Raw genomic sequence first — 26,711 nt, 5'->3', positions numbered from 1 at the left:
GTCTAATGGTTCTGAGCTACTCGGCTAGGTTAATACTGTAGGCATCACAGCAGAGCTGGTGAAAGACAAAGCGTAGTCAGCAGCCAGGCTCACCATCAGGAACTGAGCAGACTAGTGGGGAGCTGTCAACCTTGAACAATAATGCAAGCCGAAAGAAGATCCTAGAAATGTGAAAAATGCCGTGTGTACAATTAAGAAATAAATAGGTTGGGGAGTCCAGTAAGGGGAATGTGTACACAGCATTGCATAGCATGGGCAACACCCTGGGTTTGTCTCCATTACCAAATAAAAGGAAAAAGAAGTGAAGAAAAGAATTGAGAAAAATTTCAGGCTGAGAATGGATACATCCATGCATACATGTGCGAGCCCTTCCCCATACACATGTAGTTATAAATAAAAAATAAATCTTACAAAGAGGGCCAAACATATGAGAATATACTGAAAGTGAAACACAAAAGAGAAAGATTTACTTCAGCAGAAAATGTGATAATATGTAAAAATTCACCACAATGGATGCAGTGTAAGGAGATAAGTAACACGAGGGCAGGTAGATTCTAGACAAGGCCTGCACATGGGGTACTCCGTTATGACTAAGGCCACCCTGCAGAATGCCGAGCAATAGATGAACTTCTTGGTAAACTATGCTAGAAAGAAAATTGATACTTCATTTCATGTGCACAGCTAGAATCTCCTAGGACATATTATAGGAAAAGAGTTCTTCAAAAGAATGTATAATATGATTATCATAGAAGATTTATTAAGTAGACATAAAAAATATTAAAAGTTCTGTATAGTAATAAAATAAAATAAGCTATAGAAGTATATCAATTGATTTTAATAATAACACATAAAATTCTTATGAATTAACAATAAAAACCACATGCTTTAGGATGGCAAGATAGCTCCCTGGGTTAAAAAAAAACCTGTGGGAAGTCTTATGGTTTGAGGTCAATCCCTGGAACCTTTATAAAGGTGGAAACAGATTCCAATGCCCTTAAGTAAGTTGTCTTCTGACCTCCACGTGTGCACATGGCACATGCATACATGCATACACATATGCACACACACAAACAATAAGAACAATAATGATAATATATCCCATATCTCAATAGAAGAAGTATAAGAGACATAGCCATATATTGCACAAAAAAGAATATACCCAGAGCAAAATCAAAGCAAAAATTTACATTAAAAGTAACAAACCCCAATGGTAACCAGAGAATTATAATTATAATAGTGCAACATTTTAATCTTCTAATATTTTACATTCATGCCTACAGAATGATTAAAATAGAAAAGATTGGCAACACTGTGTACTGACAAGATAAAAAAGAATGAGAAATGTTCCAATACCACTTGCGGAACTGTAACTTTAAGTAACCAATTTAGAAAAACTAGTTATTTATTAAAGTTGCATGTATACCTGTACACCCAGAATTTCAGGTCTGTGTTGATTACCTCCCTGTGCAGTAATATTCATAGGAGCATTATATATTTTCTAACAAAATACTGGAGGCAGACTAATTCATAAAAAGTGAGTTGTTTAGCTCACAGTTCTAGATGTTCACGAGCATGATGACACCAGCATCTGCTGGCCCTGGCAGGACTGGTCTACATCACAGCATGGCAGCTGGCAGAATTGTGGGGCCATGTACAAGACGACCACACATGTCAGAACAGGAAGCCAGGGACCAGAGAAAGCAAGTTACGCTGTCCTAAAACAGTCCACTCTCATGGGAACTGAGTCAATAAGACCCTCATTAGTTCCTTCTGGGGGCAGGGTCCAAAATCATCTAGTTACGTTCCATGAATCTCACTTCCTGGAGAGTCCATTTTTTATTTAAATACTGCCACATTGAAAATCAAGCTTCTAACACATAAACTTGTTGGTGACAGACGACATCTAAACTATAACATGTTACTTTCCATAACCTCAAACTAGAAACAACCTCAATATCCATCTAATGGAATTTTGCATGGAATAAACTATTACCATACCTAATAACACGAATAATTCTTACAAATGTAATAAACATCTTCTAACTAATATGGAATAGATTTTTAAGACAAGTAGTGTTAGTGAGATTTAGAGCAGCAATATTAATAATAGGAAGTATCTACACAAATTTTAATGATTTATTCAATAAATATTTATTGATGTATGTTAATCTACCTTTCTGCCTATCATTGTCTTAGAGGTCATGGCATTAATTTTGTTCTGTTTTGTGAATACAACTGTGAAACAAAGTTTCACTCATAAAATTTACATTGTAATATGAGTGTGAGAAGAGTAAATGTTTAAAAAGTACACACACACACACACACACACACACACACACACACACACACCCCAGGCAGCCTTAAACCCTTGGTCTTCTTGCCTCAGCCTACTAAATGCCAGAATTACAGGCTAATTTAGTTTGATTTCTGTTGCTGTGATAAAATACTCTGATAAAAAGCAATTTGGGGAGTAAAGGGTTTTATTTCAGCTTACACTTCCAGGTCATAATCTATCCTTGAGGTAAGCCAGGACAGGAACTCAAGGCAGGAACCATAGAGGAAGGCTGCTTACTGTTTCATGCTCAGCTAGGTTTCTTATACAGTCCAGGCCCACTTGCCTAGGGATGGTGCCACCCACAGTGGACAGGGCCTTCTTACATCAATCAAGAAGATGCCCCCAAGACATTCTTACAGTCCAAACTACTTGAGGCAATTTTTTAACTGTTAGTCCCCTTTCTCAGGAGACTGCAGGTTGTGCCAAGTTGACAATAAAAACTAACAACAACAACAACAACAACACACAAACACACACACACACACCCCTCACAGAGCAGTCAGGATAAATAAATAAGCAATATTTACAAATAAGTATTTAATAAAAGGGATTTTGGGCTGGAGAGTTGACTCAGTGGTTAAAAGCACTATTGCTCTTACAGAAGACCCAGGTTTGGTATCTGGCACCTACAAGGTAGATCACAACCATTTGTAACTCCAGTTTGAGGGGATTCAACACCCTCTTCTGATCTCTGTGGGAACCAGGCACTTATGTGATGCACATATATACATGGAGGCAAAACACTCATATACATAAATCTAATTTTTTTTAATAAAAAGGGGGGGCAAGAGAGTTGGCTTTGTAGTTATGTTCATATACTGCTCTTGCAAAGGACCTAAGCAGTTCTGACTACCCAAGTTGGGCCACTGATACCAGCCTGTATCTCAGTTTCAGGAGATCTGATACCTTCTTCTAGCCTCTGGAGTAACCGCACACATGGTACACCTGCACACACACACCCAGTTAAAAATCAAACTTAAAAAAAGAAAGAAAACCACTTGATTAGCTTTGGGACATCAATGGAGAAGACCAGTTTCCTTTTCCAATTACATCGGGTTTGGTTTCTGTGGAGCTGAGTGTTTGGAGAGTAAAGAGTACAATCACATGCTGCACTCAGGTTTTTAATGTTTAACGTGAGCTTTTGGTTATTTTTCCTTCCCAGATATTGAGATCCTTCCTGAGACGTTTATTAGCCTCGAGTCAAAGGACCCCAGGCTGCAGAGTGTCAAGGTCATTCTGCTGCTGCCTCGCTGTTCAGGGCTAGGTGTTAGCAACCCAGTGGAATTTATTTTAAATGAGCACGAAGGTACTTGCTTTGATTTCTAAATTAATGAAATCCGTTGACTATCACGCATCAATTTCAACACTGGAGAATTAATCTTAGTTTTTATTTTCTGTACTGCTCTTCAAATTAGTTGTATTTAGTGTATAAATGGCTTATATATAGCTCTTTGAACGACTATTTCGTAGAAACTTGGAGAAGACCAATATTAAATCTTTTCTATATTTGTTTTGAAAAACAATAAAAACTAAACATAATTACCTTTATTGATGTTTCAATTTCAAGTCAATGTTTTAATATTATCAATTGCATTAGTAGGAATTTTCTGTAAAATTTTATATTGTTAGATACTTGATTAAAAAATATTGTGTCAACAGCAATATATGAAAAGTACCTATGGTGCTGTATTTAAAAGTACATATTTACTTTTCAAAATTTAGATACAAGTTTACTTCAAGATCTTTCTCAAGGCGGTCCACCAAAAAGTAAACTTCAGATTCTTGTTCAGCAGCAATATGAACAGCTAGCACATGCGATGAAATGTAAGTTTATCATTAGTACTGGTTTATAAAATAGAGTGTTAGTCTTTGAATCGTGAACACACACTTTGTTTATCTATTGGAATAAAGCAATCATTTGTGGACCACAAGCAAAACTTCACTCTTAGTGTCTTTAAATGAAATGTTCATTTTAATAAATTTAGTAAGTTTTAAAAATATAGGCTTTAGTCTCATAAACTCAGTTATCTGGTATGATTTAGTAATCTGAGGCAGAATAATTCTGTGCATCTATAACTTTACGTGTATTTACATGTACCTAGTTTTGCTGTGTATCCTACCTGAGCTTGCCTCAGTCTTCCAAGTGCTGGGGCTCTAGGTCCGTGCTACCATACCCGGTTCACGAGTGTACATTTTCCCCTTCCCTACTTTGTACTGGGACCTCTCCCTTGGTGTGATTCTTCTCTTGTCAGTCTGTCCATTCCTGACAACTTTTCAACAGTTTATTAAACGTTTTATGCTTTATTTATTTACTTATTTTGAGACAGGCTCTCATAGCCTAAGCCAGCCTGGAGCTCTCCTGCTTTTGCAAACTGAGTTCTGGGATTACAGGTTTGCATTTCCAAGCCCAGTTAAACCAGCTCTCATCTCAACATTCTTGCTGTGGAGAGAAGAGCCGTGCAATTACAGATAAAGACTAGATCTCCCAACTTGAAGTTTGAGCAACAACTCTTTTTTTTTTTTAGCTTTTATTATTTTTTATTAAGAAATTATTCATTTTACATACCGACTACAGATCCCCACCTCATTCCCCCTCCTGCTTATCCCAAGCCTTATCCCCCAGCCCACCCCCCATCCTCTTCTCCAAAAAGGTAAGGCCTCCCATGGGGAGTCAGCAGAGCCTGGTACACACAGCTGAGACAGGTCCAAGCCCCGCCCCCTGCATCAAGGCTGTGGAAGGTGTCTCACCATAGGTAGTGGGCTCCAAAAAGCCAGTTCCTGCACCAGGAATAGATCCTGATCCCACTGCCAGGAGCCCCTTAAGCAGACCAAGCTACACAACTGTCTTGCTTTTGCAGAAGGCCTAGTCCAGTCCCATGCAGGCTCCACAGCTGTTGGTCTAAGGTTCATGAGTTCCCACTTGCTTGGTTTGGTTTTATCTGTAAATTTCCCCATCATGATCTTGATGCCCCTTGCTCAGAGAATTCAAGCTGAGCAACAACTCCTAAAGCACACACATCGTAGTTCACTCACTCCATGCAGATCTGAGCACCACCACTGCTCTTCTACATTTGGATGCTAAGATATGGACATCTATGAGAATCCTAGCTAAACATGGTGGCCCAGGCCCACTTAGGAGGCACAGGGAGGTGGGCCAAGTGTTAAAAAAAACTGCATATTCGGCTTATAAGTGAGACTCTATAGTTGGATTTTTCTACTCTTTGCTCTTGTGGGGGCCTGACACCCAGCTCCTAAATAATCATATGGAGATTTATTCTTTCTTATGAATGCCCGGCCTCAGCTTGGCTTGTTGCTAACCAGCTTTTTTAAATTTAAGTTATCCCGTCTACTTTTTGCCTCTGGGCTTTTACCTTTTTCTATGTCTGTATATCTTTTCTTTCCCTCTTATTCTGTCTGGCTGTGTGGTTGTCTGGTTGTGTGGCTGGGTGGCTGGGTGGCTGGGTGGCTGGCCTGTCATTCTCCTTTCCTCCTTTTCTTGTTCCTTCTCTTCTCTTTTTCTCCTATTTATTCTGTCTGCCTGGCAGCCCCGCCTATCCTTTCTCCTGCCCAGCTATTGGGACATCCAGCTCTTTATTAGACCAATCAGGTGTTTTAGGCAGGCACAGTAACACAGCTTCACCGAGTTAAACAAATGCAACATAAAAGAATGCAACACGGGGTTGGGGATTTATCTCAGTGGTAGACCACTTGCCTAGCAAGCGCAAGGCCCTGGGTTTGGTCCTCAGCTCTGGGAGAAAAAAAAAAAAAAAGAATGCAACGCATCTTTACATCCTCAAACAAATATTCCACAGCATGAAAGAATGTAACACATCTTTAAATAATATTCCACAACAAGAATACTTATGAAAACTCAAAGATGAGTCTGTAGGAACAGAACTTAATAATAATGATTCAGTGTTCATAAGGAAAAGTAAGACAAAACAGCGTGAAGGAAGTCTTTCCTTGGAACTGAGCATGGACACAGCCATGAAATGAGCTGGGTGGAAGGTTAGGAGCTTGTAAGTAACATACTTTTACTAATGAACTTTTACCAAATTTAATGGAGTATTCAAAGCTCATTTTATTTTCTAAAAGGCATCATAAAGAGTCATAAAAAGTGAAAAGTGGCTGGGGAGATTACTCAGTAAGAATACTGTCTGAGCAAGCATGAACATGTGAGTTTGAATCTCCAGTATCCATGTAAAAAGCTGGGCATGGCTGTGCATGTGCCTGGACTCCTGGACTCCAGAACTATGGAGGGCGCAGAGGCAGTAAGTAGGATCACTGCTGGTGCCATTCTGTCTCCAGGCCTGTTGAGAGATCTGTCTGAAGGGAATAAGGCAGAGAGTGGAGGAATACACCACCTGCCATCCTGCACAGACCTATGCACACGTGCACATATGTGTAAGGAGGAGAGTGGTCGAATACACCACCTGCCATCCTGCACAGACCTATGCACACGTGCACATATGTGTAAGGAGGAGAGTGGTAGAATACACCACCTGTCATCCTGCACAGACCTCTGCACACGTGCACATGTGCATACACCACACATTCATGCAAAAAAGCAAAGGATTTTAATGACATGGCATGTTCTACCATGCTAAAAATACAGTATTTGGTAACTGTCAAGATTAAGACACTTCACATTTTTTGGGAAATATATAGTAAATCAAGCTGTATAATTTCCCCATAAAACAATGTTAGGTAAAGTACTTAATTAGGGGGTTGACCTCCAATTCTTGACAGAAATGACTCCAAGACCCATTTCAAATCAACAGTGTGAATGATGGTCTGGTCCTCTTACAATTTATGAAAATACTTTAAATCTATTTGGATGTTGGCTGAACACTTATGAGCTGCTAGCCATCTCACTACGTGCTTTATTACTTGCTCCTCATAGAATCTTCTTCCTGAGTGTCTCTGCCGTTTTTGACCGAGGAAACGAGGGGAGGGAATCACAGTTCCGCTTTCCCCTGCCATCCAAGCCTCACAGCCTTTTCACAACTCTGCTCCAAATTCATCCAAACCCACACACTTCTGTCTCTATACTAGCTACGACAGTTAAGTCAAGAAGACCCCGAGGTCATTCCACACCTCTGGTTGCAGGTGTCTGGAACTCTTCATAGCCTCTTGTCTGCCCTCCTCTCCCAGTCTGTGCTCACTGGAACGAGGATGAGCAGGAATCCCCTATATTGTAGCTTTTCAGAGTTAAAGGTGGACGTGGAGGTTCTGTACCTCCTCCCCCTGCCCCGTCATTCCGTTAGTGACGGTATCAGTAGACCTCCAAGAAAGGTGATGTGATAGTGTGCTGTATTTATTGTGTGTGGACTAGATGGGTCACGATAATCAAATTCTTGTTTGTATAGTCTAGCTGGATTTACTTACTGGTCACTGCTTACAGAACTAATGCAAGCTCTGTTGTGAAGGAGAACCATTCAGGGGGCCAGTGAGCAGGTGAGGGTGCCTGGTACCTCTATGGTGGAAGGAGACAATCAGTTTCCCCAAGTTGTCCTCTGACCTCCACATGTGTGCTATGGCACAAAACAAACAAATGTAATTTTTAAATTGACAAATAAAGGGGACTTAGTCAAGCATCCATAGAAGTCACGTCCGTCACTATCTGGTGGTACGCATTAGTAACAAATGTGTCTGGAAACAGCAGATGTGCACTGGGTCACCCTAGTGATTCTATCCTCTTTCCATACAGTCACTAAAGTGCAGGCAGTTGTTTACTGCACATGTTCTGTTTATACAGAAGAAAACGAAGCTGTTGTTAAGAAGGCACTGGAATGTCAAACCCAAGGGATGAAAATACAGCCTTACAGGTACGGAAATGACACTAGCCAACCCCTGTCAGACAAAGACTTGAAAAAGACAAGTATGCCTTTTAGAGTTATGTAAGTATTATACTTTTTGTTAGGATTTAATAAAATGAAACAGCCTAAATCCGTACAGCTTTGAAGTGGATTCTATAGAGCTCTTGAATGAACACTTTAATAGTTTTATCTGTATTTCATGTGTATAGTGTGTGTGTGTGTGTGTACATACAGATGTTGAAGGGTGACTTGAAGTCACCTCTCTCACCACCATGTGGGTCTCAGGGATTGAACTCAGGTCACTAGGCTTGGCAGCCAGCAGTTTTGCCCACCACGCTGTAGCACTAGTTCATGAACATTGCATCGTACATAAAAAGATCCTTTGGTTTTTGTTATTGTAAAGCTAAAGGCATTTGACTTTGGCTTGGCTGATTCCTAAATAAACTGGGTCCAAATGTCATGTCCTTCTTAGATACATGTATTATTCTGCAGAGGAAAAATAAGCATACAAAGTATTTTAAGAAAGTAGACAGAAAACTGGATGTTTAGTATTTTATACCCACTGGGACATTGGTCAAATTGACGTAGGTGTCTATGGCAGCTTCCAGATAAACTACAGCAGTAGAGTCGGGAGAGGGAGAGGGCATTAATACTAACTACAACCTGAGCTGTGATGGTTCACATTCCAGTCTCCAGCCCTTGGAAGGCCGAGGCAGGAGAGTTGCCACAAGTCTGAGGCCAGCCTGGGCTACTTAGAGAGACCTAGCTCAAAAAACCAACTCTGCAGGTCTGGGAGCCAGTTCTCCCTCCCTCTCTCTCCCTCTCTCTCTCTCCCTCCCCCCCCCAGACAGGGTTTCTCTATGTAGCTTTGGAGCTTTTCCTGGAACTCACTCTGTACCCCAGGCTGGCCTTGAACTCACAGAGATCCAACTGCCTCTGCTATGGCTTGCTCTGACCCCAAGGCAACTTTATTAATATACAAATAAAATCACATTTCAGTACAAATGAAATATCACCACAGATACAGCTCAGTTGCAGAGTGTTTGAGGTTCTTGGTTGAATCTCCAGTACTGCCCAAACACACACTAAATAACTCGGACCTCCCAACTTGACATTTTCCCATTTTTCATTTCACGAGCTGACAAGTAATCACACCAACATTTCCTCTCTTGCTGACTTTCCTTTCTTATTTAGAAGCTTCTGTTGATAGCTGTCCTAGTTAGGGTTTCTGTTTTCTCAGCTCCAGCTGACCAGCATCAATTAACCCAGCAAGCAAAGATTTCACTTCAGTGGCACTGGTCTTTTGTTAACCACAGCTGACTCTTCAGCCCCAGATGACCAGAACCACAGAATTTTAATTCAAAATAGTAAACATGCAGGTGCCCTGATAGTCTTAAGTAGTTCTCAAACTTCCCTCTGGAAAGTAGATGCAGTCAAAAGTCATTATGCATTGCCTTACGGAGATATACTATATGGTCTATAATAATTGTTTATTTTTTAATTACATTTATTTACGTGTGTGTGTGTGTGTGTGTGTGTGTGTGTGTGTGTGTGTGTGTTGTATACATATGTTAACACCACAATATGGAGAATTTAGAATGGGGTTTAGCTTGGGTGGTGATGGCGCACTCCTTTAATCCTAGCATTCGGGAGGCAGAGGCAGGCGGATCTCTGTGAGTTCGAGGCCAGCCTGGTCTACAGAGTGAGATCTAGGACAGGCACCAAAACTACACGGAGAAACCCTGTCTTGAAAAAAACAAAACAAAACAAAACAAACAAAAAAAGAATGGGGTTAAATATCACATGCCATCTAATCCAGTCACCCACCTTTGGCTTATATTTTCTTATACTAGCCCCCAAATATTTAGTTCATTTTGGACTTGAACTATCATGATGTTAACTATAGGCCTATGTCAATGCTTTACTTATTAAAATCTCATGTGTAGGCTAGGGAGACTGCTCAAGGGTGAATGGTGTGCAAGCATAAAGACCTGCATTTTGAACCCCAACAGCCTTGTAAAGAGATTTGCATAGCTGTACATGCCCATAATCCCAGCACAGGCATGGTGGGTAGGACAAGGTGGAGACAGGAAGAGCTCATTTGTTAGCCAGTCAGCCTAGCCAACCAAGGAACTGGTTCAGTGAGAAGCTGTCCTTCAAAAAAGCAAGGTGAAGGCCAACAGAGGCATGTTTTGACACCCCCTTTCCCTGGTGCCCAAACATGTACACACACCAATCTCATGTGTTAGAAGTAGTAACCTTAAAAGATGTCTTAGGGCTGGAGAAACATCTCAGGATTTAAGACCAAGTTCAGTTCCCAGCATCCACATAGTGGCTCACAACTGAGTATAACTCCGGTTCCAGAGGATTCAATACCTTCCTGATTTTCATGAACTTTTGAATGAATGTGGTGCACATACTTATACTTAGGCATTTATATATAAACAAACAAATATATATTTTTTAGAAGAACTTCTTAGATATAACCTGTAGTGGGTATCTGTTCCACCTATGATCTTGAGGTCCCAGCCCCTAGGGCGTGGCCTCAGGGCTAGCTTAAGACCTGAGGGGCATGTACACCTCTGTCTCTTCTCTCCCTCTTGGGCTTGGACGGTGTGGACTGACTCAGGGGCCAGAAGCAGTGTGGGACCGACCATCAGCCATCTAGGACTCTGTGATGATTTTGCCCAATCCTGTTTAGTGAGTTGTTCTCCCCAATTTATATCATCATAAACTCCCTAATACTCCTTAAGCAGACTTGCTTGGATTTCTCATTATAATAACCATTTTTTAAAGTTTGATTTATAGTCTAGATTGTTCTAGCACAATAGAATGTACATAGTTTATTGCTAATTGCCATTGCCAAGTTATCCAACAAAATAATTACCTAAAATTTTATTTTATGTATATGAGGATTCACCTGCATGTGTGTGTGCACACCACATGTGTGCCTGATGCCTGCAGAGGCCAGAAGAGGGTCGGGTCCTCTGGAACTGAAGCTGTGGATAGTTGTGAGCTGATGTATGTGTCCTGGGAACTGAACCAGGTTCCCTTCAAGAGTAGCAAATGCTCTTATATGCTGAGTCATCTCTCCAGACCCCAAGTAATCACTTTACAAATCTGTGTCCTGTGGCTTTATAAATGCTGGGTTTTATTACACCTACATCTTTATCAATCGGAAGGGTGAGAAGAGTCGCTTTCCTTGTGGATTAAACTTGTGCTTACCTGTGTCTGAGATGGCCCGTGTTCCTAGTTTACTGACTGAGCAGCAGAGTGAAGAGAGTAAAGAATGAGGTTCTAGAATAGAACCTTCAAACTTTTAAAACAAACACACACTACAGTGTTTAATAACTCTGAAGTTGATAGCTAACATTTTCATTGCAAATTTAGATAGTTGTAAAATGTATGTTCCCAGAATAGTTATTATTTCTAAAATGTTATAGATAGGTTTTTAAATACATTCCTCTTAATACAAAAAAATTCTACTAAATATTTAGACTTACAGTAAGCTTTATTATTTGACCTATGGAAAAATGATAAATTTGTTACTTGTTTTATATATAGCTTTCATTTTCAAAATCAAATTTACCTTGCCAGAGGAGTCTTAAGTTATTCTTTGGTTCAAATGAACATATTAATATGATTTTGTGACTTAGAAATTTTAATCTAGGATACATAGAAATAAAGATTTCAATGAATAGAAGACATAACAAGAATGAAGAAAAAAAGAAACTCTTTCTTTAGGGAGTAGTTGACAAAAACTGAAGAGATCTCTGCTAGAACCCCACTCGTCACCAGGCAGCCAGTAAGCAGCAAACACACTGAACCTCTCTGACAGAAAAGGGGGAATGTAACCAAGGGGAACAACCCATCTCCTCGCCCTGCACCCAAGAGTTCTGAAGCTGTGGGGAGCACACTTATGAAGTGGATATCTTACAATACCAGCTGGAGAGGGAAGTAGAGGACAGGGAAAACTGGTCTGTAGTTCAAGAACAGAGCTTCACAGAATCAGACACCCTCTTAAAAATCCCCACCTTGGGCTGGAGAGATAGCTCAATGGTTAAGAGGTAGATGTGCAGCCCTGAGCAGCAGAGTTCAGATCTCAGCACTGATATAACAAGTTCAGCAGGACCACCTGTAATTCCAGCACCAAGAAGCTGAGACAGAGTGATCTCTAGTTCAACAACAGCCTGGGTTATGTTGTGTCTTCGTCAGGATTTCTAATGCTGCAACAAAGCACCAGGACCAAAAAGCAAGTTGAGGAGGACAGAGTTCATTTGGCTTGTACTTCTACATTGCTGTTCATCCCTGAAGGACGTCAGGACAGGAACTCAAACAGGGCAGGAACCTGGAGGCAGGAGCTGAGGCAGAGGTCCTGGAAGGGTGCTGCTTACTGGCTTGCTCCACATGGCTTGCTCAGCCTGCTTCTTATAGAACCCAGGACCAGCAGCCCATGGATGGCACCACCTAGACTGGGCTGGGCCCTCCCATATTGATCAGTAAATGAGACAATGCCTTCCAGCTGGATCTCATGGAGGCATTTCCTCAATCGAGGCTCCTTCCTCTCTGATGAGTCTAGCTTGGGTCAAATTGACACACAAAACCAGCCAGCACATATAACAACAAACAATAACAACAAACAATCACACCCAAACTCTGCTCGGTATGAGAGAAGGAAGTCACACTCTTGAGTTGTTCCTTTGTTTACCTCCCTAGAGATTTTAATCTTGTACTAAACAAGATAGGTGGCAGTTAAGTGAGAAACGGCATTGTGAGTGGAGAGAAGGGAAATTTGGCTGTAAGACAGTTTTTGTTATTATTTGTCTCAGTGGGTCTTTGTTGGGACTGAACATATTTAACACATGAACAGTACTTGGTCCAGAGATGATGCAGGATATTTTATCATACTGGGTGAAGATGTGTCGCCAGTTTGCCTTATCTACCTAAGGCACCTGATTGGCTTAATAAAGAGCTGAATGGCCAATAGCTAGGCAGGAGAGGTTAGGCGGGACCTCTGGGCAGAGAGAGGAAGTCAGGGAGATGAATTTGAGCACATGAGAGATGCTCATGAGACACTGAAGAAGTCGGATGTACAGAATGGAGGAGAGGTAAAAAAACCACGTGGCAGATGAATAGAAACGGGTTAATTTAAGTTATAAGAGCTAGTTGGGAAGAAGCTGAAGCTAGGCCCAGCTTTCATAATTAATAAGTCTCCGTGTCATTATTTGGGGGCTGGTGGTCCCAAAGAAAGTCCAACTACCCAGAGAAAATAGTCAATATTTTTAAATTACCATGATTATTAATTGTACATTGCATGTTCATATGCTTAGCTGCTTTCCAACTGGATAATTAATCTTTTAATATTTTGTTATATATTAAGAGTATATGTCTTCATATAAATTACACGTTTTACATTATTGCTTATTTTTTCTTTTTCTATTTTCTCCCCTTCTTTTCCAGTACTGGAGAATGAACATAGGGGCTTTACACTTGTAACCACAATCCTGCCTCCCATACCATTTCATTTTTAATGTTTTTTTCATTAAAAACTTGAACCTTTTCCTTTACAGGTATTTATTCATGCATGGCTCTGGAGGTCCAAAACCCTAAAGGAGGTGCTGACAGGGTTAGTTCCTTGGGAAGCCTGTAGTGGAGACCACTTCGGTAGTTGCTGGCAGTCCTCGGCATTTAGTTCACAGCGAGTCTCAGCTTCTGTGTTCGTGCAGCCTCTTCCCTGTGTGTTGGGGTATCTTTCTTTTCTTACAGGAATGCCAGTATTAGATTTGGGGTTCTCTGCCTCCAAGTGGATCTGTTCTCCAACAAGGTCTCATCTTGAGGTGTGGTGATATATGGTATACCCTAATAAATTTATCTGGGGATCAGAGGACTGAGCCAGCCACTAGATTAGACATAGAGGCAAGACAGTGGTGGCACACACCCTTAATCCTATCACTCAGGAGGCAGAGATCTGTCTGGATCTCTGTGAGTTCAAGGCCACACTGGAAACAGAGCCAGGCGTTGGTAGCATTCACCTCTAATCCCAGTACTGAAAAGCACACAAGCCTTTAATTCCAAGAAGTGTCATGGTTGGGCAGAGAAAGGTTTATAAGGTGTGAGGAAACAGGAACTAAGGCAGTTCAGCTGAGATCCTTTCCATGAGGACTCAGAGGCTTTCAGTCTGAGGAAACAGGATCGGCTGAGGAGTTAGCGAGGTGGGGTTGGCTGTGGGCTGTGGCTTGCTCTGCTTCTCTGATCCTCATGCAAGTTTATTAGGGTATACAATATATCACCTCATTGAGGTTTGAGTGGACTTAAATTTATTTGGGGGGAGGTGCTGTTCATCACACAACTGTCTATTTATTCTGTGGATCCTCAAAACTTACACTTTTCATTTACTCTACCCCAACATCTCCAAAAGTCTTCATCCATTCCAAGATTATAAATCCACATTCTCATATTATCATTTAAAAAACAAACAAACAAAAAAACCCAAATGTTATCATCTAGATGAGAGGTGAACAAGACTCTGGGTGTGGTAATAGTTTATATTTAAAGAAATAGGTTATAGCTGGGCAGTGGTGGCGGCGAACACCTGTAATCTCAGCACTTGGGAGGCAGAAGCAGGTGGATCTCTGTGAGTTCGAGGCCAGCCTGGTCTGCAAAGTGAGTTCCAGGACAGCCTCCAAAGCTACAGAGAAACCCTGTCTTGAAAAACCAAAAAAAAAAAAAAAAAAAAAAAGGTTGTAAACTGGAATTCAGAAATCGTTCTGTAGGGTCAATTTCTGCGAAGATGACTTGCCAAGTCTTATGAATTACTACTATCATTAGAATGTATGAATGTAGCTAAATGTAGTAGTGTTTTAAACAATTATATATTGAATACCTAGTATGTGCCAGACAGTCTACTAGATACTAGCAATTTATCAGTGGAATATTTGTACACACATGAGGTATTGGGGTGGGGATGGAATGCAAGCCTAGGCAGAGTTCACTCATGTTTCATATGCTTCTTATACAGAAAGCCTGAGGGTACCTTTGGACAACATTTCTTGTATTAGTGTTTTGAGTGTGACCTGACACCTGAGGTCCAATGTGCACCATTCTACTTGTGGTATCAAGTCAGCATAAAAAAATATTTGGTTGGGAGTGACATTGAGTGATTTCATCCCAGAACTCTGGAGGCAGAGGCAAGATCTCTGAACTTGAGGCTAGCCTGGCTGACATAGTTCTAGGCTAGCCAGGGCTACATAGTGTGACCCTGTCTCAAAACACAAACAAACAAACAAACAGGATTTCTGTGCACAGTAGACTTCAGGTGATCTGGTGAGGCTGTGTCTCCTCAGAAACAGTGGGCTGGCTGTATGGTTGGTCAGAGGAAGAACTAGTTCTCATCCACAATTTGCTGTTCTGTTTTTCTTCAGCACCATCACATGACAGACTCTCTGATGAGTCATTTGAGGTCATGCATGTCTGCCCCTTTCCCAAGTGACATGTCCTTACTCACCTATTGTCTCAGCCACATGGGAATACTTGCTGACACAGGGTGATTTTTGGGTACCATCGCTCCTCCTCATTCTCTGTTCTGTTCATGCTCTTCACTGCTTTAGAACTACTACCTCATCAAGACGCAGCATAGGTGCCCCTCTTCTGTGGAGGCTTCCTCTTTGCACCCGGCCAGGGTTACTGTTAGCTGCTCTTCACCTCTAGCCTCTTCTAGGATCTGTCTCTGCTTGTCTCGGTATTCATTCTTGGCCTTATTTGTATTATTGTAAGTTGATTTATTTTCCTAATGTGTAAACTAAGTGAGTTACAGTTCTATTCATGAGCTTTGCACCTAGTAGGCAAATAATGAAATAAATATACATTTTAAATTGGTTTTAAATTTCACAATAGACAAGATGAACAAGGTATTCCTGATGCTTTAATTCATGTGGATGGTGTTTTATTGCTTTGATTAGATATATTTCAACCCTCAAATATGGAAACATAAGTATGTTAGCAAAATAGATGAGTACAACAGTCATGTATACTACCATAATATGATGTTTACTAACATAATATGAACATAAACATCTTATGTATAAATGATATTAAATGAGAAATTAAATATACTTATAAATATGTTAATAGTTAAAAGTTTTTCTATTTGTGTTAGAAAATCTTTATTACATACTTTTCTTTTGTGACACAGGATCTCATATATCTTAGGCTGGCCTCAAACTCATTGTGTAGTTGAGAATGACCTTGAGCTTTGTGTGTGTGTGTGTGTGTGTGTGTGTAGTGTAGTCTTGAACTTTGTGTGTGTGTAGTCTTGAACTTTGTGTGTGTGTGTATAGTGTAGTCTTGAACTTTGTGTGTGTGTGAACAGTGTAGTCTTGAACTTTGTGTGTGTGTGTACAGTGTAGTCTTGAATCTTGTGTGTATAGTGTAGTCTTGAACTTTGTGTGTGTGTGTGTGTGTACAGTGTAGTCTTGAACTTTGTGTGTATGTGTATAGTGTAGTCCTGAACTTGTGTGTGAGTGAGTACACAAGCCATCGAGCATATGTGGGGGTGAGAGGACAATGTGGGGGTCATCTTGCTTCTTCCGTGTGTGTCTCACAGTTGAATGCAGGGCATCAGATTCCTGCTTCTTTCCTGCTGCACCGTCTCCCCAGCCCAGCTGGTTGGTTTGTTGTTGCTTGCTCTGAGACAGGATCCTCTGTAGCCAGGCACTACAGAGCTAACTATGACCTTGAACTTCTGCTCTCCTTCCCAAGTCTGTCACTGTGCCCAGTTTGTGCAGTGCTCAGGACCCAACCCACAGCTTCCTGTGTGTCAGGGAAGCATGTGACCCTGAGTCACATCTCCATTCCTGTGCGAGACAGTTGTCATTTGTGATTGCTACACTCCCCTTTTTCCATAACATGTTAATCCTTAGCGAGGCTCGGCTTGTTACAAGGTTATTCTTGGCACGGTTATTTTGAGATTTTGGAAGGACAAGAAATTATGAACTAACATGAAATATTGAGCTTTCAATTTAAGATCTGGGGGAAGACAGCTTTAACGTTTTTTCTTATTTGAGATTTTTTACTTAGGTGACTGGCAAAAGCGAAGCTAGAGTTGAAGAACACTCTCTTCCTCTCTTGGATCCATAGTCCTCTGAACTGCTGACTGTCTCTTGTCTCTAATGCAGACTCAGTCCGCCCGTTCTTCCACTGTGCTCCCTAAAAGAAATACAATTGTCTATGGACAAGTTTTTCAGAGTGGAACCATCCGATGCTACCAATGGTTGTTTTCTTTCTATTTTAACAAGAGAGGTAAGCAGGGAAGAAAAGTCCTAATCCATGACATACTTTTCAATTGAAAACAATGCACTCTCATCATTGGAACCCACTTCATGACCACGTTGCTGTGGGTGCTAAGATCGTCTCTGTGCAGCATACAGTCTCTGCTCTCCATGCTTCTCCTCAGCATTCCTCTTTGACTCATCCACTCCTGCCTCTCCCAGCAGTTTGCCAACTGGCTAGTGTGTCTTCCTGACCATCTAAGAAATAAGCAATGTAATTCGTATGAGGTTTGTAAATGGGGAAGTTGAACTCAGGAAAAAAAAATCGTTTGCTGGGGCTTATGAGTTATGTTAGGGACTAAGGCCTAAAAACCATTTACTTTGTTATGCTTTAATTGTCACTAAGTCACTGACAAATATTTAAGATTTGCACACTGATGGTGGCCTCTCACATTAAGAGCTGTTGCTTTCCTTGCAGCGAGATCCATCCGAGACAGTGTCTGTGAAGGATGTTCTGGCCCGAGCTGCAGCCAAAGGTCTCCTGGATGGGGTTGATGTTGGGAAGTCATTGAAACGGGAGAAGAAGAGGAAGAAATCCAAAACATCACTGCCCAAAACTTCTCCTAATGATAACAATGGCATCCAAATGAAAATCACTGAGTTCCTGAATCGAGAAAGTAAACTGAGTACTTTTCGAGGCGAGGTGTTAACAGTAAAAACACCTCTCCCACCAAAAACTGTGTCTCAATCGGGCACTTCCTCCCAGGCTGGAAAACCCAGCAGGCCTGCCACCAACAATCCTTTAGTCACCACACTGATGAAGGCCACGTGTCCTCCCAAGCAGGAAGAACGGCAGGCGAACCTGAGGCGAACTCGGCCAGAAGGCAGAGCCATTCCTCTAAAATCTGTGGAGATTGCATTGCCTCCAGTGATGTTCCCATTCTCGAGTCCCCAGGGGGTCAGAGCTCAGATCCCATCAAACAATTTTTACTATCGCTTGGTGGGATCAAAGGCTGCTATGCCCGGCTATGTTCCACCATCACCACCCAGAAGAGGGGAGAAGTCTAAGGAAAGCACACCTTCCTCCTTCCTCAAACACCCCAAACCATGGCTTTGACTGTGCGGCCCTTCTTCCAGGGTGGCTGGGAGTTCTTTACATTTAGAATTTAGACACTGTTACACAAGATACTGGGGCTCTGGGTAGCTTAGCGTCTTATAGTGCAATTTGACCTCCAGAGAATGCAGACAGATGAGAACTAACAATGGAAGGGATTGAGTGAGCGAACAGAGGTTTCATCAGCTCAGTGCTAATCTGTTTTAGGACGCCCAGTTTCAGACTGGATCAGCTGTGGAACCTGGCTCACTCCAGGGACTCTGAAGTGCAGACCAAGCAGCTGTCTTACTTGAAGGGAGCCGAGGATACCTCCCAGCAGGCTGCTCTGCAGACTTCCTTGAGGGGCTTGAGAGAAGTCCTCAGATACAAAGAATGCTGCCCCCTCCTGCCCTCTCCAGCTCCAGCCAGGAACCTGAACCCACTCCTTAGCCAGGCAGTTACTGTATGTAGTTGAAGCCTCTTGAATCCCCATGGAGGGCCGCTTTTTCCTTTAGCATCCCACTGTTCCTGAAACAGTGCATGCCAGGAGGTTCTGTGATGGATTGAGCTTTGAGGAGGAGGAGAGGAAATGTCTAGTGCCAGGTGTACAGTCCAGACGTCCATACAAAAAAGAGGTTTTAGGAGAATTTCCAGAAATCCTCCCTTCTGTTTATGCCAAACATTGTTGGAAAAAGGACAGTAAGCAAATTTCTACCTAATTATTCTTGTTCTGAGAAAGAGGCCTAACTGTTGAACACAAGCAATGTATCATTGAAAAAACTCAAAGATTTCTGATTCTATGCAAAGATCAAGTGACACAGCTGAATGTACAGGTCATTTCAATGGCACACGGTAACCAAACCTTGGTAACTCATTTCTGACGCACAATTAAAATATATTGTAGCACTATGTTAATATATTAAATGTCAATTACTCTTAGCTATATTAACAATTGCCTACCAATATTGACATGATTATCGTTTCTGGGTCTGATTTTTTTTCATCATGGCAACAGAAATTGTTTGACACTAAATAAAGTTATGACTAAAAGTCTTATTTTTAAAGAGTTCCAACACATTTGGAGTTTGAACACAAAGCTTTCTCTTCAGAATTCAGCTGTGGAGAAGCGTGAGTGCTAAACGCTTGGTTTCGGTGGCAGCTCTTTAGTAATCTGGGTTCTGTTTTTAGCTCTGCTGGTCTTTCCTGGACCACCTGAAGTGGGAAGGATTGGTGGGTTTAGTTCTCACAGGACAGTTTTCTTTCAGCCAAAGATTGAACTTTTCATTAAAATTTGTGAAGAAATGAGCTTATACTTCAAGAGGTTTATATTTATATTCCAAAGAAATCGTCTTAGTTAGGACTCTTAAAATGCACAGAACATAGGAAACAGGCTCCTTCCCAGTTTCCGTCTGGCCTGAGCTCCACAGTAAGATCCTGTCTGGGCTGGGATGAGGCTCAGGGGTAGAGCCCTTGTTTAACATGTACTGGCTGCGAGTTTCCGTGTCCAGACTTACAAAACACAACCCCACACTGCTTCCATTGCTTAGATAGTTTACCGACATATAAACTACATCTCTCTTCAACTCATGTGTTTTGAGGTGCAGCCTAACCATTCAGAGGAGCTGCTATTTCATCCTGGTAATGGGAGCTCAGGCTGAAAACTATTACACCCGCTTTGAGATTCAGATTTTCAAGTGTATTTGCCAGGTGAACTCTTGGCCTTATAGAGGCTCAAGGTATTTTCTGGTCTCTAGCAGCACGTGATTCACGTCACCTCTTGCGGTCACTTCCGTGTCTCTAACATGTATCTTGCCACAAAATTAGTTTTCTCTTTGCACATTCATGGAGGTTCTGAATGGAATCATCATCTATTAAGCTTGTAAGCTCCTCTTTGGCAATCCTCTAAGGAAGACAGGATCAATTCTTTACTGGTGAAGAAAGAAGGAAAACGGTATAAAAAGCAACATGCAAGAACTCTAGTGAAGATCCCTGATCACACTGTCTTTTAATTTGCATTTTGCTTTCTTAAGCTTCTTAAAGTGTTGCAAAATTAAATAGTCAAACGACTTGTATTTAAATACTGACCTAACAACTCATGTTTTTTCATTTATTTACTTTGTGGTACCAGGGATCTCACCCAGAACCTTGCCCAAACAAATTCAGATTTTTTACCTGAAACTCTTACCTGCGGAAAACCCCTGGAAGCAGGCTGAAACTGTTCACTGAGAGTTCCCGTCTTTAGTAGCATAAGAAGGTGGAGTGTGGTGGTACACATCTCGAATCCCGGTACTCAGGAGGCTGAGGCAGGAGGATCACCATGAGTTCAAGGCTAGTCTGGGTTACATAGTGAGATTGATCTCAAAGACAAAACACCGCCACAACAAACGAACAAAACCTTTAATTAGTAGTCTTCTGTGCATCAGGGAGTTAACTCTCCAGTTAGCAACTTTCCTCTTGGATTTAATGTACTAATCGCCTCCACTCCTCATTCTTCCAGGAATGAAAGGCAGACTTTCTGAGTGTGCTGAAATACCTTAACCCGAAGAGATGGCTTACAAAAATGTCAACGGATGACTAGCTGGGTTTCTGTGTTCAGAAGGCTGGCTCTCTTCACTGACCAAAAGGTGAGGTTCGAGCCATTACTCAGAGTTAACGAAGCTAGGTCATTCTCACCAAGTGGGGAGACACAAACACTAATGAAAGCAGAAGCTTACATTACTAAAATGATTTTGAAAAAGTTTAATTTGAAGTAACAATAATACAAAAATAAAATAACTACTGCAGAGACACTAACTTGGTATCTGGTTTTTATATATGTGGCCGTCTGTCAGAGAAGTGAGTCAAACATTGTATGCAGCTACATTTATTCTCACAACATCTTACATTTCAATGTGTAAACGTGGTCAACAGCAAAAGGCATCAAAAAGAAAACAAGATGTCCTTCCAGGAGGAAGTGGCCCATGTGGCTGCCTGGCAACGCTCTCACAGATGGTGCAAGCAAAGATCTTTGCCTTGAAGCACAAGTTTCCCCACCCTGTGGTTCCAGGGATTAAACTCAAGAGTCCTGCCCCGCACATCTTATGCAAGTGCTCTGCCACCTAGCCACACCCCCAGTATGCTGAAACTTCAATTGCTTTCTTACTGGCTGTAGACACATCGGGTGTTAGGCTAAACCCAGCCAACTAGAGAGCTTTTGGTTTGGTTAAATTGTGCTAATGTCAGGGAGGCATTTTTCCACCTGGCTTTTAAAATCTTGTGTTGCCATGCTCAAAGTGAGTGTGCTAGACACTAAGGGGAGTTTTGGGGCTACCAGTGGCCTTGTTTTGAGTGGTTTGTGATGTGTCCTTCTTAAACACCTAATGTGGATTTAAAAGAAAAAGTAGCAGTGCCAACAGTTGTATCACCAAGAATTTGTTTTAATGGAAATGGGTCTAATGTCCCTTCATGCAATCAGACAGACAGACAGACAAAACAATGGTTCTAATTAGCTGTGAGTGATCTTGAATCCAGGTGGAAACAAAGGGCCCGTGGAGATATGTGTATCTCTCTGATGGAATCACACGCTTTATGAAGGATATAAAAATGAAGCACCACACAGTGCCTTAGTCTACAAAGGAAAGTTCTTAGCCATAGGCATGTTGGCTACCACATTGATGCTGCCAAGGAACACAGGTAAGGTGGTAAGAGCACATCTACCTAGTTGCTTTTAAAAAATAAAAGGAACTTTAAGCATTTTGCCCTTGCTTCTACATAGTCCAATAGAAATGTGACTACAAATCATTTACAAAACCACCGTTGAGGCAATGAAGTTCACTGAGATTACTTAGATCCGGGTACACAGACATTATACCCAGGAAAGAGAACACATTAACACAATAATGCAGTATATTTCAGTAAAAATAGAATAAATAAAATAAAAATATTTTAAGCTGTATTTAACAAGTTAATTAAAAAAATGATAAGACACACGAGGCATAGTGACCACGGCTGCCTGTTTACCGAATCACAGATATAAAGAATGCATAGATAACCAGAATATCGCTAAGATCTCAGGTAAAACATTGGCATCCTTTCACAGACAAATGCAAACATACTTTCATACATACTTTTTGGCCATGGCAGAAAGTTGTCTGAACATACTGTTTAACATAATTAATTTTACAAAATCAACCTGCAGTTAGTACGCAAAGCTATTTTCAAAACAAAACAGCTAGAGTAAGAGTTTTTCATGTGTAAAGGCTATCATTCATCTTACTGCATCCTAAAATTGCATATATAAATCAGTTTGCTACTTAAAGCTAGCTCAGTATTCTTGATCCTGAAAGCAAACAAATGTATGTCTTAAAAATGAACAGGGTTTGGGTAGAGTCTTCCTATAGGAACATGGATTCCTTTAGAGTTTTGAAGTTGAGTGCATTGAAACATTTCACCGTGGAGCTCAAAATGAGAGACCATGATAATGGGATTCTGAACAGTTTTTCTCTGGGCACAATAAGGTTTTCTGAATGCAGAAGTGTCTCAGGTGGCACCAGTTACTTCAGCTAGTGTGCAAGTTGGCACCAAGTGTTAATGCATTTTCCCAAGTAACATCACTTTTCTCGTGATGGGTGGGTGCCAGCAAACAGTCCAGGTTCTCTGCATCTGACTCCACGGGTTTTCTGAGGGACCCACAGGTGGAGGATACTCACTCACTTCATCACACTCTGTGGTGGCTAAGTGCCACAACTGGGAAGGTTTCTACCACAAGTTATGTAATTTCTAGAAAATCTCAGCTTGGAACAGGAGGCTGAGGACAGACATTTGTCCTCTACAACATATTTGAGGAACACAGTCCTGGACTGAGAAAGGACAACGGTCTTAACAACAAATGCCACTGTGCAGATAAACTGGACATTTCCCCTAATACACTTGGGAAATCTGAAATTGCCTGACAGTATTTTTATTATCTGTTCTTCTTTGTCTGGACCCAGAGTCATTTATGAAGGGTCTTCCTGACTGTGTGGAGGAGGCATTTGTGAAGGGGCTTCATTACTGTGTGGAGGAGGCATACTGTGGCAAAGCTGGGAGATGTGGGTCCTAATTCTGGCTCTCAAGAACTTTGGTGTGACCCTCGGCCACTTAGCCTCAATACAAAACACTGTGCATTTTGATTTCTTCAATGAATTCAGAACCTCTTCTACCTCGTAAGGCTCAAATGTGAAAAACCATTGAAAGCATTCCAACAGCTGCCAAGCAGTGTAGAAACATAAAGCACTACTTTCATAATGGTATTAATTTTGACACTAAAAGTCAACAAGAATTGATTGATCTCCTTTGCAACTTCTTTTTAAAATAATGTCAACAAGAGTCTAAATTGGTGTATCTTTATAGTTAGGTTTCTTAGCTACATAAAAAGAGGCAAGAAAATGATATCTGGGGGACGCTATCAAACAATCCATTATTTCTGTGTGTACTTTGCTCAGAGAAAAAAATCTTTTGAAAGTAAAATGGAAAAATAGAAATTTTAAAACATACTTAGTCAAGTCTTACCAAATTTCTAACACTGAATACATAAATCCAAGAAAAGTACAACTTAAATTGTTGCCATGGACAAGATATGATAGGTAGACAGCTTTCTGGACAAAAAGCACAGAGAAAGATTGTAGCAGATTGGGAATCCTGGGAGGACATTGACCTCCAGGATGTGAACAAGAATCAGACAGTGGAGATCTCAAACCATAGTGTGTGACCGAGATATAAATGGTATTTCCTCAACTCTAAATTGCATATTAGCTCGTTATCAAACTAAGGATGGAAAGTGTAGGAGTATTTCATGTTCAGGTGTGGGTAGAGAATGGCCATGATATACTTGAATTCTCTAGCTGCATTGTACAATGTAAGGCAGAAGTTTGAACTATGTCCCATCCCAAATGCATGATGCCTGTTAATCTTTTTTTAAAATAACCAGTTTGAAAACCATCTGAAAAGAAAGGCTAATTTTTTTTGCTTGATTTTAATTCCTCAAATTTAGTTCTCTATCAATTTTAAAGTTTTCCTTTGCCCAGCACCCCAAACAGCTGTAGACATGAAACGGTGTCCATGCGTGAGAGAGCTCGCTGAGGAAAATGGCTGGTTGACATCTGTATTGATGCCAACAGCCGATTTTTGTCAACCAACAGGTTCACTTTCATGAACAACTAAAACCCAAATGTGTCACCTTATTTTTGAAAGCAATTCAATGGTATCTGTTACTCAGGGTCTGACTGTTTGAAAAGCCCAAAACAGGGCACAGTGGCAAGGGACCCCAGGGTTGCTTGTGGCAGATCCCATCCAGAAGACAGAGAAATGAACTTGGGCATCCTTCGCTCCAAGCACGCAGCGTTGGTTCTCTCGGAAGGGTGTGGCCACATTCTTCTGAGTGTGTTTGAAGTCCTGTTCACAATATTTACAATAAGAAAAAGACCTTCCACTGCTCATGATGTGACTTAACAGGAAAAGAAAGAAAACTAAACCAGAAACTCATGCTTCTTTTCATATCACATGATGGCGGCAGGACGAGATCACATGCTTGTCGAACACTGTTTGGTGAAGGATAAATTCTCTGGAGACACAGCATCAGCAACCAAATGGAAGGCCAGCCGTCAGCTTCGTTAGTGGAGAGATTTGATTTTTCAGGTCAAAGTGACAGAATCCTTTGAGCCCCGAGCTGCTAGGGTGTTTCCGTGACAGGGCGTTTCTGTTTCAAAGTGTCAATGAGAGATAAGACCCCTCGTTTCACATTACTTGTGACTCTTCTAGTCATGGAGTCCGCTGGCGGGGGTGGGGGTCGAACTTTCTGGGAAGGTGGCCTGGCTACCAAGCACTTCTGGTATCGTAGCTGGAATAGAAGAAGCAAGCAGAATTTTAGGTAATATCATTTCCTCTCGGTCATTGTGCTTGTGATTTACTACGAATACGTGGACTCTCAAAGGTTCATGGCCTGGCTTCTATAAATGTAAATTTAGGAGCTCGCTGCCGCCGCTGCCGCCGCTGCCGCCGCCACCACCAATACTATTACCAGCAGCAGCAGCAGCAGCAGCAGCAGCAGCAGCAGCAGCAGCAACAACACTATTACCATCACTACCATCAGTACTGCTACTGCTTTCATCACCATGACAACCACCGCCACTACCCGCCCCATTACTATCCTGTGGTAGGGAAGATCGATTGGGGGGGGGGGGGGGCTTGTGTCTGCAAGGCAAGTGCTCTATCACTGAGCACATCTGCAGTCCAGATCCACTTCATTCTTGATGTGGCATGTTCTAAACTCCCACAGCTGTGGCCCTCCCCACCCTTTCCTTTCCAGCCACGGCTCACAGTCAGCAGCTAAGCAAACGGAAAGGATGAGCACACAGAGCGCGTTCATCAAGTTTTCCATCAGACATGGCCGTCCAGGTAAGTGCTCGTGCCGCGGCAATGACGGAAAGGCACAGCCTGCACCCAGGCTCTGTCGCTGTGAGCGCTAGGAACCCAGTTATCATACTTCTCCAACCTCGGGGTCTGACTTTAACACGGTTGAGAATAATAAAGCAAACTGTAGAAAGCCTCCAACAGGCCCGGCAAACACATATTTGTTCCTGTCCCTGTTTCCTACTTGAACAGAAAATGTTTGTACTAAGATTTCAGTATCTCTTTTATGTTCAAGTATAAACCCCAAAAAATTAAAAACAAACAAACAAAAAATCTGCCCCTAGCATTGGCAACATGGGCGTACGTATCCTTCAGAAATATAACAACACAAGCCTGCTGTTTGATGTCAGAAACCACAGTAAGAAAGAAAGAGCTCCCCAATGTTGTCCACCGACTTCTACATGTGGCCCCTGGGCACTAGCACCCTCCTTCTCATGCACACCATAGACACACACACACTCATAAGAATTTTTTTTTTCCCCGAGACAAGGTTTCTCTGTGGAACAACCCTGGCTATCCTGCGCTTTGTAGGCCAGGCTGGCCTTGAACTCACAGAGATCTACCTGCCTCTGCCTCCCAAGTGCTGGGATGAAAAGTGTGCACTACCACCACCACCTGGCAATAAAAACTTTTAAAAGGGAGAAATACATCAACACGGCCCTCTTGCTTTTGTCCTAGTAGGAAGCTAAGTAATTCTTCAAAGTTAGATGGGAAGATGAGGCTTATCATCCTGATCTCCAAAAGTCAAGTTGAAAGTCCACAGACTCCTC

General features: G+C 41.6%; 2 protein-coding genes across 9 annotated transcripts in view; one reads left to right on the top strand and one right to left on the bottom strand.

Annotated features, from left to right (window-relative positions):
- The window catches only part of Nsun7 (NOP2/Sun RNA methyltransferase family member 7), a 41,814-nt gene extending 22,269 nt beyond the window's left edge, over positions 1-19,545 (top strand). Inside the window, exons 8-12 of the mRNA XM_036200228.1 lie at positions 3,498-3,641; positions 4,058-4,159; positions 8,046-8,163; positions 17,328-17,451; positions 17,899-19,545. Coding sequence (XP_036056121.1) covers positions 3,498-3,641; positions 4,058-4,159; positions 8,046-8,163; positions 17,328-17,451; positions 17,899-18,537 — 1,127 coding nt within the window. The 3' untranslated portion in view covers positions 18,538-19,545. The remainder of the gene's footprint in view (positions 1-3,497; positions 3,642-4,057; positions 4,160-8,045; positions 8,164-17,327; positions 17,452-17,898) is intronic.
- Positions 19,546-21,908: 2,363 nt separating this feature from the next.
- The window catches only part of Apbb2 (amyloid beta precursor protein binding family B member 2), a 331,671-nt gene continuing 326,868 nt past the window's right edge, over positions 21,909-26,711 (bottom strand). For all 8 annotated transcript variants that reach the window (XM_036201553.1, XM_036201554.1, XM_036201550.1 and 5 more), the window contains one exon: positions 21,909-25,369. In XM_036201553.1, coding sequence (XP_036057446.1) covers positions 25,202-25,369 — 168 coding nt within the window. In that variant the 3' untranslated portion in view covers positions 21,909-25,201. The remainder of the gene's footprint in view (positions 25,370-26,711) is intronic.

The sequence above is a fragment of the Onychomys torridus genome, chromosome 10 (assembly GCF_903995425.1).
Source record: "Onychomys torridus chromosome 10, mOncTor1.1, whole genome shotgun sequence".
Taxonomy (NCBI): domain Eukaryota; kingdom Metazoa; phylum Chordata; class Mammalia; order Rodentia; family Cricetidae; genus Onychomys; species Onychomys torridus.
The sequence above is the reverse complement of the archived record's forward strand: the minus strand, read 5'-3'. Positions and strand labels throughout refer to the sequence as shown.